Consider the following 15,622-nt stretch of genomic DNA (forward strand, 5'->3'; position numbering starts at 1 on the left):
TTTGAATTTGAGACAATCCTGACTATAATTTAAGTATCTTAAAACCTTACATTATAAAATTTGTGAAAATTAGAACATTGACTAACTTGGTAATTACCTTTGTATATATCAGTGAACAAAGTATGAAGGTCACTTAAGATGGTTAAAGGAAGGTAAAATCCTTTATTTTTGTTTTTTAGAATATTTACTTTTTATTAAATAATTAAGTATCACTTTATTCATGTCATAATCAAAAGAAACATTTAGTAATTAAATGCCTCATTTCATGTTTCTTTTTGGTTGCTGTGACTGTCTTCTGCATATGTCAACCTATTCATCTGAAAATTAATGGCTCTTGTAAGGTAAGGAGTCTTATTATCTTCCTCTGAAGTTTCAGCTGATAATGTTCAAAACTCTTGTCCTCAATCTGCAGACCGTCTGGATTGCAGTAGCAAATCCTTTGATTTTTCTGCCCCAGGAGCAAAATATGGATTATGTCATAGTTCCTCCATTGTACCAAGTCGCTATTTACTTTATAAAAAAAAACTTGACAGACCTAAAAGTGAAAAGAAACTAGAATCATGTAAGTTAACAAAAGAGCTGTCACTAGCTGACCTAATTGATTATATGCCAAGAGATTCTTGCAAAAGTCAGCCATCAGTCAGATTATCATCCACAGATAGTCTGGAGAGTCCACCTTCAAAGAGTATAGATGCTGATTTGTTTAGACCTCATGCATCTGAATGTATTTCTAAAGATGATTCTGCGTTCAAAGAAATACCAGATTTAAAATCCTTAATGATAAAAAACACAACACCTAATAACTATCTATTTATTCAAAATAATTCAGTTCCTGATTTGCAAAATATTCCAGTACAAAACAGCTTTGAAAGTTTAAATAATCCTTTGCTCTTAACTAGCTCTTTGGAAAATATGGCTGTTGATAATTTAAATGCTAGTAAAATGGCTGAAGTTGGAAGTGTTTCTTCAGTTGAACAGAGTGCCAAGAATTGCATATTAAGAAATGACAACTTGCAGTTTTCCCAATGTGAAAGTTCATCTTTAGCTGAACTGTTTCAGAAGCACAAAGAAAACAATCCAAGCGAATGCTTTACTTTATCTGATCTTTGTAACCAGCCATCTGCCAGTTTCACAGATCTGAGTTTGGGATCCTTCCCCTTGTCACAACTAGCAAATCGGTATCAGTCTTCAACTGGAATATCAGAATTAACAGGATCTCTGTCATCCTTGGCATTTCGTAAAGCTTCTCCGACAAGAGACCTTGAGAATTTGTCACTTTCTGATTTGATTGCAGAAACAATTGATGTAGACAACTCTAAGATTAAGAAAGAGTCCTGTCCGCTCAGTTTATCTGAAGTGAGGGCACCTGAAATAGATTTGAATATAGATCTCAGTGTCCTCATAAAAGCCCCAGATAATGTTCCAAAACCTGTAGTAGACCAATCCATTGCTCCAACATCAGGAACTAAAGTTCTAAGTTCAAGGTTAGGGAAAGATTCCAATTCTGCTAAGGATAATAAGAAAAACAGTAAAGGCTCTCTGACTAGGAAACCACCTTTTTCTCTCTCTTGGACCAAGGCTCTTGCTGCCCGACCTTCAGCTTTTGCTTCAACACTGTGTCTTCGTTACCCATTGAAAAGCTGCAAACGACGCACCCTTGACCTCTATAAGAGTTTTCTTTATAGCAGACAAGTTCAAGACGTAAAGGACAAAGAAATAAGTCCTCTTATAGCAATAACACCATTTGATTTCAAATCAGCATCTCCTGATGACATTGTAAAAGCTAATCAAAAGAAAGCTTTTACTAGAGAATAGTAACAAAAGGAAAACTTGATAACTTTTGTAGAGCTCTTTCTTTTAAATTAATTTGACGTCTTTATAGCATTGCTTTATATTATGGGATTTAATTTGTGATTTTTATATTAAAATTGTCTTAACATCAGTTGATAGCTTTAGTTGATACATATTTTTGCACTGAATTTTTTTTTTTAACAATCTTCTTTAGTGATAACTGGCTTTAAGTTGATAGCCTATTGAGTGTATGTTTACCAAGTGCATATGGAAATTTGATATTGTGAAATCAAGCCTCAGCTATTTTTGTTTAAAGCATTCAATTTTATAAGTTTTTACAATGAGATGTTTTCTTTTATAAAATATTTTTGTGCTTTGTTCTCAAGTGAGAATGCTATCACTTGGGATTATTATAGTTTAGTGATGAAGATTTTTCTTATATGTAGCATAGCATCGCTGAGACAGTATTATATTTTAAAAAATTAATGATATCATTCCAATTTCATTATTTTCTGCAGGTGAATACTAAGACTTTTCTATTAGAAAATCTTAAAATTCCTGACTTTTAATAATACTGTGGAGGTTGTTGAAATACATTTTTCATGATAATAAAATGAAAATCCTTTTAAGGGGCCATGTACATATTGAAGATGGATTAATACATAAATTATTTTTATACATTTTCAAAACCATTTGTCCTAAATGCACACTTTAAAATAAATATACAGAAAGCCTTTTCAAGTATGGTTGCATGTTCTTTGAATAGATAATCTTATCAGAGCTCTTTAACTTTTTTACTATAAGTGATGAAATGTAGAGTTTTCCCTCTTTGCTGCTGATGGCTTGTATATACTATAATGACATAGTTTCAGCAATGGCAAATCTTTTAGTCAGTAGAACAAATAGGTAATTCAACCCTTAAAGCAGTCATCCTCAACTGGCAGCCAGAATCACTGGGGGAGTTTTTTTCAAAACACAGATACTGTGGCTTCACTCCAGACATGGTGACTCAATCTCTGAGGGGTGACACTTGGGAGTGTGTATTTTCATATTGGTCCCCAGTTGATTCTGATGGGTCACTTCTACTTGGGAATCACTGCCTTAAAGAAATCAATAGAATGATAGAAATTACTAATGCTAAGAATAATATCCAGCCAACTTGAATTTTTAATTTGTATTTTTAGTAATTAGAAATACTAAAGAAAATTGCTAATTAGGAATTAGGTCTTTTGCATAAGAAGATGCTGCTATAATATTATTAGTATTTCTTGCAGAAAAAAATATATAAAATGTTATTTCTTAATAAAAATAAAATAGCTGTATTTTCCCAGTAAAGAAATATTTTTCTCTGACAGCTACTTCACTATGAATTTGATAATTTTTTTTTGTATTTCTTGTATGTTTATTTTCAGGATGACATTCCAGTATTTTTAGCTGTATGTGATTTTTTATATCCAGTGTTTTGGTGGAAAAGTTTATGCCAGCCTTATGGCTTCATTGTTCTTGACCAAACACTTTTTGTGATGTCTTCAGTTCTTGTTTTTAATGGGATATTTGAGTGCATATCATACTGATGCTTAGATCATATAAATTACAGGTTATATTTTAGGATTGATTTTAAAGTTTGAATTACCCACCCCAGCTGCTGATTTTCTTTTTCTAGTCTTGAACCTTAATTAAACATTTTAGTAATTTTGAACTATTAGTCTATGACTCATCAGCTGGATTTATAAATGGTAGGCAGTCTCCAATTTGGAAGCAAATTGTATTCTCAGTGTTTGTTTGGAACTGTCAATAATTCCTGATGGATTAAATGCTACACAGGTGGTTCTTAAACACTGTTTAACCCATGTTGAAGTTGAACAGTGTTACTGTTATTTTATCTTCTTTTATAACTAATTTTCAAGTGGAAATACAGTACTTTTTAAGCCATATAGTAGGTTTTATAGCATGAACTGTATCTCCCTTTGTTGGCTGATGAGGATTGTAACTACCATTTAGAAAATTTTGTTTTTTAGGGGGAAAAATTCTATATTGCAGGGTGATAGGGAAGGTAACAATTTTTAAATAGCTCTCTCTATTTTTGTTGTCATGGCCACTGGTCTGTCAGGTCTGTACCTGACATGCATTTGCCCTGTTGACTAAGGAAGTGTCACAGTCTCTGAGATTCAGAGAGTGGAACCGAGAAGACCCACTGCCCCTTCTACCCTTGGCCACTGGCCCTCGGTAAAGAGACAGGTGCTTGCTCGTTCGTGGATACATTCCTAGTGATGACTGTTGCTTGCACTAAGTGTATATTTGTACCAGCTGCTGTTTATTGACTGACTGCTGTCTTGGTAGCTCAGGTAGGCTAAGTGTTTTTAGTTTATTTTCCAGTTCCAATATCAGTTTTGAAGTGCAATGCCATTTTTATTTGTGTTATGATCAAATGCATTAGTAGTTTACTTTAGGAATAGAAATAATGTGATTATATTCTAAATGATATAAATGCGAAAGACATTTAAAATGACCATTTTTACTCTTCACTTTTTAAAATTTTTAAAAGAGCTGATGTTCATAGATGTTTTTCCCTCTTGCATTCTCAAGTCTTTGGTTGGTTTTTTTGGTTATGGTTCTTGTTACCATTAATTGTCAAGAACCAGGGTTTCAGTTTTGTGCAGAGCACTTTGCTTAGGTTTTCTTTCTTAATTGTTTTATCTTTGTCATGTTTCCAATCTAATGAACTGGTATTCTAACCCTTATTCCTCCCTTTAGCTTTGAATCTTCCTTTCTTAAACTTTTCTTTCACCTGTTCTCTTCTCATATTAACAGTAATACCATTCCCAATGTATTATATTTAATTTTTAGTAGTCAGTGGGAGGTCGTGCAACTAATTGTCACACCAAGAATAAAACTAGTCCAGTGCTTTTCTATATGTGGACCATTGCAAATAAACAAGTATACAGTCATATATTGAGGAAGAACTGTGCATCAAGTTTTCTGTTTTGTGTTCACACAAGTATATATTTGCTTGTAAAATCAGATTTATAGCAGCCTAGAAATTGTTTTCTATTACCTGAATAAACAAAGGTAATACAGACTGGACAGGGAGGGATTGGTATGACTACTTTACTATTATATAAGGCTCAGTGTATGCAGTTGTATATTATAACTTTAATTTTCAAGGTATAAAAAACTTGTCACATTTTGATTGTATATATGCATTTTTGTAAAAGCTACGTTGAAATAAATTATAATTCTGAAGTTTTCTTAAATCAAGTATGAAAACACAATTTATCCATTAGGAGTTTTTACATAAACTTGGCATTTCAGAATGGTATTTTAATAATTTATACTGAAGGTTTCTGTAAACAAATTGAAAAACAAACTACCTGGTTGTGAAGAATTTCTTTGAGCATATTTGTCATTTAGAATTCCTGTTTTCCAAAAGGTAGAATTTTATATTTTTACTTTTTAGAGCTCACATAGAAACACTGTTAGAGTATAGGTTGTGGTGATTATGGGTAATGTGATTGCAAAGATGACAGTGAAAGGTAAAAGAATTGATAAATTGTACATTTCTGATGTTGACATGCCTGGTTTTATTACGTGACTTAAAGGAAAGCATCATTTTAGTTATAGAATGTATCCCAAGATGAACAAAGATGTAGTTCTCAAATGGGAGGGGAAAATGAGTACTTAAAACACATAATTATATTTATTATAGTGTGCATAACGCTCTCTGAGGCTGACATCTTTGTCTTCCTGATCCAAGCTGCCATCGCCCTCTGTTTCCTGTCTTTATTAGCAGTATCGCCATCTTCCAGTTGCTTAAGCCAGAAACTTAGTTAGCATCGTCCTTGATTGCTCTCCCTCGTTTACTTATAATTGATTACCAGTCCTATTACTTCTGCTTTACAGATAAGTAAATATATGTGTGTACATATACAGTTGATTGTTATATCTTATTTATAAAGTCATAAATTAGTGAACATTGAACAAAATGTGCAAACATTTACTTAGTGAATATTGAACCGTTGCTTCTACAGGAAATACAGGGTTAGGTTTCTGTGATCCTCTGGTCACATTTTTGGTCAACCAGTCAATACATAACCTTGTTTTATGTATCTGTTTAAAGAAACTTTATTTAATATAGATTATTTATATGTTATTGATTCACTGACATTAAACTCAAGGCCAGTAGCACTATAACTTAATGCCTGAACAAAGGTTATCTAACATATATCTTTTATTTGTAAGGCATATTGCAGCTGCCTTGTGCTTAGGAACACTAGACAGTGCTTCAGACTACTCTTGGGGACCATTTTAAACAGCAAAATTACCAACTAAAAATCACAATGTGAAAAATGTGGCAGTGAAGATTAGATCATGAAAAGGATACTTCTTTAAAGTATAAGAGCTGAAACAAGAAGGCATCACCTTGTTCAGCCTGAACTGGGAACAGGCATGCTGGGCGACTCAAATACTTTGCTGCTCTGCACCTGTCCTCAGGAGACTGCAAAAGTTCTGCAACTAATAGTTTTGGGGTTACAAATAAATTTTAGCAAGTAGTTGAATTCACAAAGGTGGAATCTTCAAATGAGGATTGACTGTACATTTTTCGACCCACTGCTCTCCATTCTTATTGTTACTTTTTCTCTTAAAGTCCATTAGCTTTGGGTGGAATTATTAAAATATTTAACTAGCTTCTTTACTTCTCAGTTTATTTTCCCCAGAACACTTTCTATAATACAGCCAGAGTAACTTTTCCAGAATATAGCTCTAATAATTTTCTGTTCCCTTTTATAAACCCTTTATTTTATAAGACCTTTCATCAACTGGTTTCTGTTTGTGTAACCCCTTATCTAAATCCACCCAAGAACACCTACCTGAGTTTCCTCTGCTTCCATAGTGCTTTGCTCTTCGCCCTCTGTTTCTCCTTCTGGTAATTAGCTCTTGAGGTTGTAGTTTGTGTATCACTTTACTCCTAATCCTGGAATAGGGGAACCTTCATCTGGACCCATAGTTCAGTGCATTCCTTTTATTGCTACCCCATGTAAAATCATAAGTACCCCCTCACACACCCATACATATAGTCCCTTTCCCTTATTACTCTTTTTTATTCCTAACAACCCTTACATATTTGACATTGTATGTGTATACAGTTTTTATTATCTCCCCATCGCTCCTCACACTCTCTCCTCATGCAGTTTCTATGAATGTAGGGTTTTTATATGTTCATATGCTTATATGCCCCAGCTTAGAATGTATCTGGCACATAAGTGTAGGAAAGGATTTAAAGTAAAAAGTGAGTCTCACTCTTCAATACAGTCCCATATCTTGTTCCCTAGAGGAAGCTGTGAAACAAATCTGTGAAAAAAAAAAAGTTCTTTTATAATCTTCTGAAAACATTGCTTGCATGTTACACACGTCAAGTGTGTGTGTGTGTGTGTGTGTGTGTGTGTGTGTGTGTATGTGTGTGTATAAAGTACCTCTACCCAAATGGGAGGATACTATAACACTGCAATATGTGTATCACTTAGCAAAGTATATCATACATCTTTGCTTACCAGCATATAGAGATTAACCTCATTCTTTTTAACAGCTGTGTAGAATTTCCTAATATATACATTAAAAGCCCCTGTTGATAAACGTTTTAAGTTGTTATCACTAATGACAAAGTGAGCATCCTGCATTTCTAGAAATTGAATTTCTAGGCCAATAAGTATAAACTTAAATTTTTTGATAGATACTGTGTAATTGTCCTTAATAGAGGTTCTGCTAATTTCCTTCCCACAAGTTTATGAGTGTTTCTATTTAAATTCTCACAGATAGGGTTATTACTCTTTTTGGTATTATGCCAACCTGATAATTGGAAAATATTTTTTCATTTATTTATATGTCTTTAATGAGTTAGGCTGACTACTTTGTCATATATTTAAATCTATATATGTTTCTTTTTCTTGGAACTACCGGTTCCTCATCTTTACCCATTTTTCTGCTAGCTGTCTTCCATAATGGCTTCTAGGAATATATATATATATATGTGTGTGTCTGTATTTAATATATTTAATTTTTATATTTAAATTCTAAGAAAATCATTTTATTATATGCATGGAAACTACTTTTTCTAATTCTCAGTTTGTCATTTTTAGAAGACAAATTATTTTATCATATTCAAATGTATTAATCTTTTCTTTCATGGGCTTTTGTTTGAAAGTTCTGCTCTACTACAAGATAATAGATAATTTTTAAAAAATTGTTCATTTCTTCGAATACATTGGACAGGTTTTTGTTTTTGTTTTGCTTTTTTTTTTACATTTAAGTGTTTGGTCCAGCTGCTATTAAGGGGGTAAGGTAAGATTTTTCTACCAATATCTTTTCTCTTTCCAATAGCTGGATTTGTTATAGTTACCTTTGTTGCCTTACAGATCCTTTTTCTTTTTAATCTGATTTGAAATGCCATCTGTGACATACACTAAAGTCTTCTCTCTCCGGTTGTCTTACCTACTTTGGGACTCTACTATTCCCTTTCTTTGTGTTGTTCTATGCCATTATCAAATTTTTAATTACTGCAGCTTTTTATTACTGTCAGTTTTTTAATATTCTGTAGGCTGTCTTGGTTTTTTTCCTCTCCTTTTTCATAGTTTTCCTGAGTTATCTCACGTGGCTCTTTTTTCCACAGGAGCTTTAGAAACAGCTTGTCAGATTACTGGAAAAAACCCAGTTCTGAGTGTTATTGGGATGTTTTTGGAGAAAACAGATTATTTAAATAGATTATTACATTATTTTAGTAGACTTTCTGGTATTGATCTAGTCTTGTAATATTGGAACATTCCTAATTGGTCATGGTGGATTATTCTTTTAATGGAATAGATTTTATTTGATAATATTTTATTTAAAATTGTTCTGTCTATTCATAAAATTGATTCACAATTGTATGTGTATGTTCTTTGTCAGGTTTTGGTTTTTCTTGTGATGGTTTTTTAGAGAACTTACAAAGTTTTTCTTTATCCTTAAATAATTTGAAGACCATTAAAATTACTGGTTTCATGATAGGAATTGTCTTTCTTAATATTATAAGGACAGTTTGGAAGTTTTAATTTTCTGAGAAAATTATCCATTTTGTCCAGGTTGACAAATGTATTTGTTTAGCATTGTAGCAAACATTGTCTTAATTTAAATTCTTCTGTGCTGTAGTTAAATCTCTATTCTTATTTTAAATATTGTTTTCTCTTCTCTACTTTTCCCTTCTGTCAGCTTCTTCCCCCTTTTTTTTTTATCTTATAATTTATTTTTCTTCCCCAAAAGATGGGTTCCTTGATTGATAATTGGTCCTACTGATTTTAATTTGTTGGTTTATGAGTTATGACCTAATCTCTTTTCTGTTTTTAATTTTCTTCCTTTCTAAGTGAACATTTAATTTAAATACATTAAAAATTAATATTAATTTATGAAATTTCAAACAGAAAATGACATTCATGAACCCACCATTTAGTTTCAACAGAAGGTAACATTTTACCACACACAGTTCAGGTCTCTCTCTCTGTTCTAAGAAATAAATTGTTAGATGGGAATCCAAGCTCTACCCTTCCCTCATTCCTCCTCACTGCCTTGAAGTTGATATGTGTTGTTCCCATTCTCTCTTACTTAACTTTTGTCTCTGTAGTTTTTATTTTTCTTATGAATACTATATTTGCTGTGACATGTGGGCTTTTTTAGGTTATTTTTTTCTGGGTTCTGTTAGAGTGACTATTATTTTCTGGATATTTTGCAATTTAATTTTGATTTCCTTTTTAAGCCAAGAATCTAAGTTAAAAAAAAAAATCCCAGGTTGTTGTGGGATTTTTGTTTGCTGTTTTCATTATGATTACTGGTTTCATTGTATTGTTATCAGAGAATGTGGTCTGTGCCTTTTACTTTTTGAAGTTTATTGAGTTTTCCTTTGTGGTCCAATGTAGTTTTATAATGATTTCATAGGTACATGTCAAGGATATGAATTTCATCTGAAGAACAAATTATGATATATTTCTGTTCCTTTTCAAATTTTCATCGAGTTCAGTATTCTTACTTAACTTCTGTTTCCTTGATTGGCAATAGGCAGGGAGGTAAGTTAAAATATGTCATATTACTTATAGATTTCATGCTAAGTTTTATTTGCCCATTCTTTTGCTTGTGTTTTGAGTCACTTTGGTTTGGTTTGGTTTTTTTTCTGTATTTGTGTATGATTGGATTTGTTAGGGACAAATAATTATTTCCCACTTATGGTGTTGATAGAATAGATGTAATACCTTCTGTCACTTAAAAAATATCCTGTTGTCTTTTATATTGATGTATTTTGATATATGGCCTCTGCTTATTTTGACTTTGTATATACCCTTTGATAACTTGGAAATGTTGTAGTTCATCATTATAATATAATAACATTACCATTTAAAAAAAATTACCAACTTTAAACAGTATGTATGTATTGATCTCATTATGAAAGATGAAGAAATTAACATACTTATACTTCACCTCCTCTTTATTTCTCATAATTTTGGTTAATATTTTAAGTTCTTAGGGAAAGTATTTTTATACCTTTTATGATATATTTAAACTCCTATTAATTGAATTATTATCTTTAAACTGTTTTTTAATGAGTCTTGGCTTTAAAAGTTGAACTCATCAGTTATACTTTTTCATAGTTGACCTCTTCTTGCCCTTTATCTCCTGATATTTTTAGTCATATTATTTTTTTGTTGCCAAGATTTGTATAGTATTTTCCTTAGATTCTGTACTCAAAATTTCCTTTATTTTAAACCAGCCATAGTTATCTTAAAATTGCTTGGTTTCATGATTAGGCCTCTGTTTATCTCTTGTTTGACTTTGTCATCTTTTCTACCTCTCACCTTCCCCTCCCCCCCCAAAAATACAGATGTTTGAAATATTTCCCAAACTGCTGAATATACGAAAATGATTCTGTGATCTATGCCTGCATTATAAATGATAGTCCTTGTCCTCTTTCTTTCCTGGAAAGCTTTGTAGACATTGCAGTACTGTTTTCTATTATTGTATGTTGCTAGCTGACCCCATTTTGCTTCCAGTGTGGCTTTTATTTCTGTAAGTAGTTTTTTTTTTTTTTTCCCCTGATGTATATTTCTTGTGAGCTCAGTTGGTCTACTTTTTAACTTTTTCTCCTGTTGTTTTTGTCATCTTTTCTTCTATCCTCTCTGTGTGTTGTGTGTGTATATTTTGGGGGGGGAAGTGGGATAGAAACATCTTTATTTTGTCTCTTTAACTGGATATATGTTTCCAACAGCCCTTGATTAGATTAAATACCCCCATCAGCTGTGAAACTAGATTGAGTTTAGAGGCTTGTGAATAATTTCTTCCTGGGTATGTGGTATGGCAGACCTTGTTCCAAAGGTTTAGATGCTTAGATATAATGATTCCACTGTCCATATTGACCTGACTTTATAATGACATACCACTGAACAGTCTAGGAGAAAACTTCTTTTAGTGTACTTAATTTGGAGAATTTTTCAATATTTTTGTATTTTTAGAATTTGGAATGGGAACTTAATATCTATATGAAAATGTTTTATCATGGTAATAAGTTGGAACTCTTTAATTTCTAAAATAATGTATTAAATGTTTATGTATCTCTTTAACTTAGGTAACATTTTAGTTTATTTTATTAACATATATAATATTGAAAGCAACCAATAGCAAATACAGATAACCTTAGAATGGGTTATCATATAATTTTGTTATACATTTATATGGTTGGACTGCTATAAAGTCTTTATTTACAGAGTAAAATTATGAGACAATCTTTATTTTCTGATGGTATTTTCTTTGCCTAGCAAGGGGAAATATACTCCCAAAATTATAAAACTTAGTAACAAGTTACTCTTGGGTTTTTTTTTCCCCACAAAACAAAATCCATAAATTGAAATACCTATAGTATTATTGTTTGAGAGGAAAATTCTTGGCAGAAAAATCTAATTCATGGTTTAAAATTTTATAATTAGCCAACTTGAAAGAGAAATAGTTTTCAACAAAATGGATATTACTGTCTGAAATAAAGCTTAATTCTTTTGATTGCTGTTGAGGCTTTTTCTAACATTGGGTTTATTGTGACACTTTTAGGAAAAATAGTTGATTAAAAAAAAGTATGCGTTACTTTTGAAAAGAAAAAAGTAGTTGGTTTACAAATATGGAAAAGGAATCATGTAATTTAAATTTAACATTTTATATGGTTCTTAAAATTGATATTTCCATTGCCTCACAAATAAAGTAGCCAATAAATGTTTATATTAACCAGATTATTAAGAAAGTTGCTTAAAAGTATTAGAGGCTTCGGAGAAATACAGGGCAGTTCAGCTCCTCCTTTTGATAAGATTTGTCTTAAGTAGTATTGGTTTGCTCATACTGTTTAGAAACCTGTTATGCATCGTTTTCCTTTCCCTTTGAATTTAATCTAGTTTTCTCTTCAAGTGAAGTTTTCATTTACAAAATAAAGCCTAATTTTACGTAATGAGGATATAGTTATTAGCATTGTTTTGCTAGTTTTGTAGTATTAATAGTCTATTAAACAAATTTCATATAGTGTATCTATATACAGCTATTTGAATATCTGTAAATATAACTTGTACTCAGATCATGATTATCCTGTTCTTGAGTCTGAATGGCAGTTTGTTCCCTAGAGAAGGTACAGGAAATTAAAAAAAAAAAAGATAAAGCAGATCTATAAACAACTGGAACATGATCATTTTTTTTCTACTTGTTTATTGTGCTGTATTGCCTCTTTCTTCAACATTACCCAAGTAACTAAATAGGAGTAATAATGATGTTAGATTTTTAGAAGGAGATGTAACCTCTTTTTTTCTCCCTTCTCAGGTCAAATGTATTATGAGACTTTATCCTTATCCTGGAAATAAAGACTGATTAATTTGAAAAGTCTGTGTTACAAAGAAAAATTATTAATATGAGATCTTATGAACACTTCTAAATCTGCATGAACTTTTCAGTAATATCCTTAAACTATTTATTTTATTTTGCTCTAATCCTTTTATGTAGGGAGTTTAAAATAGGCATATTTAACTAATTTTTGATGTCCGTTTTTAAATGTATTTTTCTTTGAAAATTTTTTCATTAATTTTTCTATCACTTAGTAATTTTATTCACACAGTTAGAAGAATTTTGTACTTGTACAGAAAACTTCAGAATTAAGTGGCTTTCTGCTTTAAAATTATGTGGGCTTTTGAAAGGAAGTGGTTTATTTCAGTGAAAAAGCTTAAGTAGTTCAGAATGTTCTGATATGTCTTAAGATTCTCTTTGTATATACACCTACACTGGAAAAACTGAAGCACTAATTGCTTAATTTAAAAATAATTTGCTATAGACTCTCAAAACAGCTTATTTTCTTCATGAATAGCCAGTAGCTTATAAGAATTGCATGAATGTTAAATGCAGTATTCTTTTAATCCTAATTACTTTGCTTTTTAGTAAACCATAAAAATTATAATTAGATTACATGTATTTGTATATACTTTCTTATTTCATTCCAAGGCAATCATAAATTCTTTTTAATATTTTTTGAGTGCTTGGCATGTGCAAAGAACTGCTGAGTATTTAACAAGGGATTAGAATTAGAGTGGGAGCAGATAAATACAATTCAGGTTAGCCAGCATTTATTACATTTTCTTTTTATCAGAAAAAATGTGGTAGCCTTTGGGAACATAGATTTAAGTCCTAGACTTTTCCCTGGAACTTTATGGTAGCCCCTCAGGAGATGAGGCTGTTTAATAGAAGCACCAAATAAAGCCAAGGTGTTTTCCATGTGGACATGTTGCCTGTTTCTTTTTCTTGGCTATGTGTAAAAGTAGTCTGTTCTGGGAGCTGCTACCTCCTTAGTTAACATAGGGAAGTGAATTAATACATTGAGTGTAACTTTGTGTCAGGCTTTGTATGTATTTTATTTGATTATTATGAAACTGGGAGGTAGGTGGAAGAAACTGAGCTATTTCACACAGCTATTAAGAAGCAAATTGTAACTCAAACTGAGGTCAAACTGAATGCTCTTTTCATTGTTATATATTACTTGCAATAAATTTTTATATTGTAATGACTTTATCTTTGTTTCCTTAAGATACCAACAAACACAGTCCCTTGTTAGGGAAACAAGTTCTGTCAAAGAGACTTTGGCATTCCTATGTAGAGAATTGGTATCAATTTCTAAATTCTTGCAAATTAGTGGTCCTCAGAAATGAAGTCCTTTTCTAGTTAATTTAATTTTAAATTACTATGTTGCCTTTGATTCCTTACTTGAGCAACAGTTCTGTTTCATTTAAAGTCTTAAAGAATTTAATTTTTTAATAGTTAATAGCTTGGTGCATCTTTAAGCACATGCTTTAGTAATGAATAATAGTGTTTATTGAGTAAAGCTATAAAATCCAAATGAGCCGATGGATACCTAAGCCCATTATTCAGAATTTAGAACTAAGAGCAATTTGATGCATTTAAGCAATAATAGTAGGCAATATTAATGAAGACGTACTACACACCGGATATTATACTAAACTCTTTATATCTGCTATCTTATTAAATATTCACAATAATCATATAGAGTAGAAATTATTTTTATCCGGTGTCAACCAGGAAGCTCTGAGGCTGAAAAATGGCTACACACCTTGCCTAAGGTCACAAAACTAGTAAATGGTGGAACCAACATTCAGAATAAGATGCTTCTAATACTAAAGCTCTTCTGTCTTTTATAGTTTGTGTATGTTTCTAAATATAGGGAATGTGCCAGTTCTTTTTTTAAAAAATGAGGCCACACTCCACTTTTTAACCCATTTAACCTAATCATGTGCTACAGACATTAATTTTTTTTTTACTTTGTTAAATTTTATTCTTAATTGTGGTAAAATACACATAACATAAAATTTACCATGTTAACCATTTGTAAGCATACAGTTCAGAAATGTTAAGTATATTCACATTGTTGTGCGCCCAATCTCCAGAACTTTTTCATTTTGTAAAACTGAAACTCAGTACTTATTCAACAATTCTTCCGTTTTCCTCTCCCCTAGTCCCTAGCAACTACTCAAAGCCCTTTTTTTGGTATGCCAATTAATTTAGGCTACATAGTATTGTTATTTTATTTAACTAAATGGCTATTATAGGAACTTAAGTTTTTCAATATATTTTTACAAAAAATGCTTCAGTAAACATGTTTTTACATTTTGTGTGTTTTTTCAATTAAAAAAAAGGATTTTTCTAAAGTAGTATTGCTAGATAAAGTATAGTCATTTTTAAGGGTTTTAGTATGTATTGTGAAGTTACTTTCAGAAAGATTGTACCAGTTTACTTCTAATGTTTAATTGTTAATCATAATAACATTGATAGCATTAATGTATAAGGGATAACTATATTCCACAGAAGGATTTTATATTCATATTGAAGTCTTCATTCATGAATAGATAAGAATCAGAGATGGAATATGCCTTTGGGAGGGAGGGATTGTTGTGATGAGAGTCACCTTTGTGTCCCTGAAAATTGTGTCCATGGTGCATTGTGCATGCTGTTATAGGTTGGCAGTGTCTAAATTATCATTTTTTCATGAGAAAATAGTACCTAACCTAGAAATTTCTATCAGAAGTAAAATAACCCATGGCACAAAAAGAGTGCTCAACAGATGAAGTTAGTTCAAAAAATAAAGTGATCTTTTACTACCACCTAAGGAACAAGTACTGCTAAAAAGTGATTGTGTCAGTCTAATGCATTGAGGTGCTTACATGATTTCCATTGACCTTTTTTTGGTCATTCATGATATTTTTATGTCAGCCCTTTTGGGGAAAATTAC

General features: G+C 31.5%; 1 protein-coding gene across 3 annotated transcripts in view; it reads left to right on the forward strand.

Moving 5' to 3' along the window:
- HBS1L (HBS1 like translational GTPase) overlaps positions 1-15,622 on the forward strand; it is a 75,695-nt gene that overhangs the window by 14,839 nt on the left and 45,234 nt on the right. The window contains exon 5 of one of the 3 annotated variants that reach the window (XM_031456376.2): positions 347-5,045. The exons of the other annotated variants lie outside the window; for them this stretch is intronic. Within the exon in view, the coding sequence (XP_031312236.1) occupies positions 347-1,815 (1,469 nt within the window). The 3' untranslated portion in view covers positions 1,816-5,045. Of the gene's footprint in view, positions 1-346; positions 5,046-15,622 lie in introns of those variants that run through there. 3 annotated transcript variants of the gene reach the window in all.

Source organism: Camelus dromedarius, chromosome 6 (genome assembly GCF_036321535.1).
Source record: "Camelus dromedarius isolate mCamDro1 chromosome 6, mCamDro1.pat, whole genome shotgun sequence".
NCBI classification, from domain to species: domain Eukaryota; kingdom Metazoa; phylum Chordata; class Mammalia; order Artiodactyla; family Camelidae; genus Camelus; species Camelus dromedarius.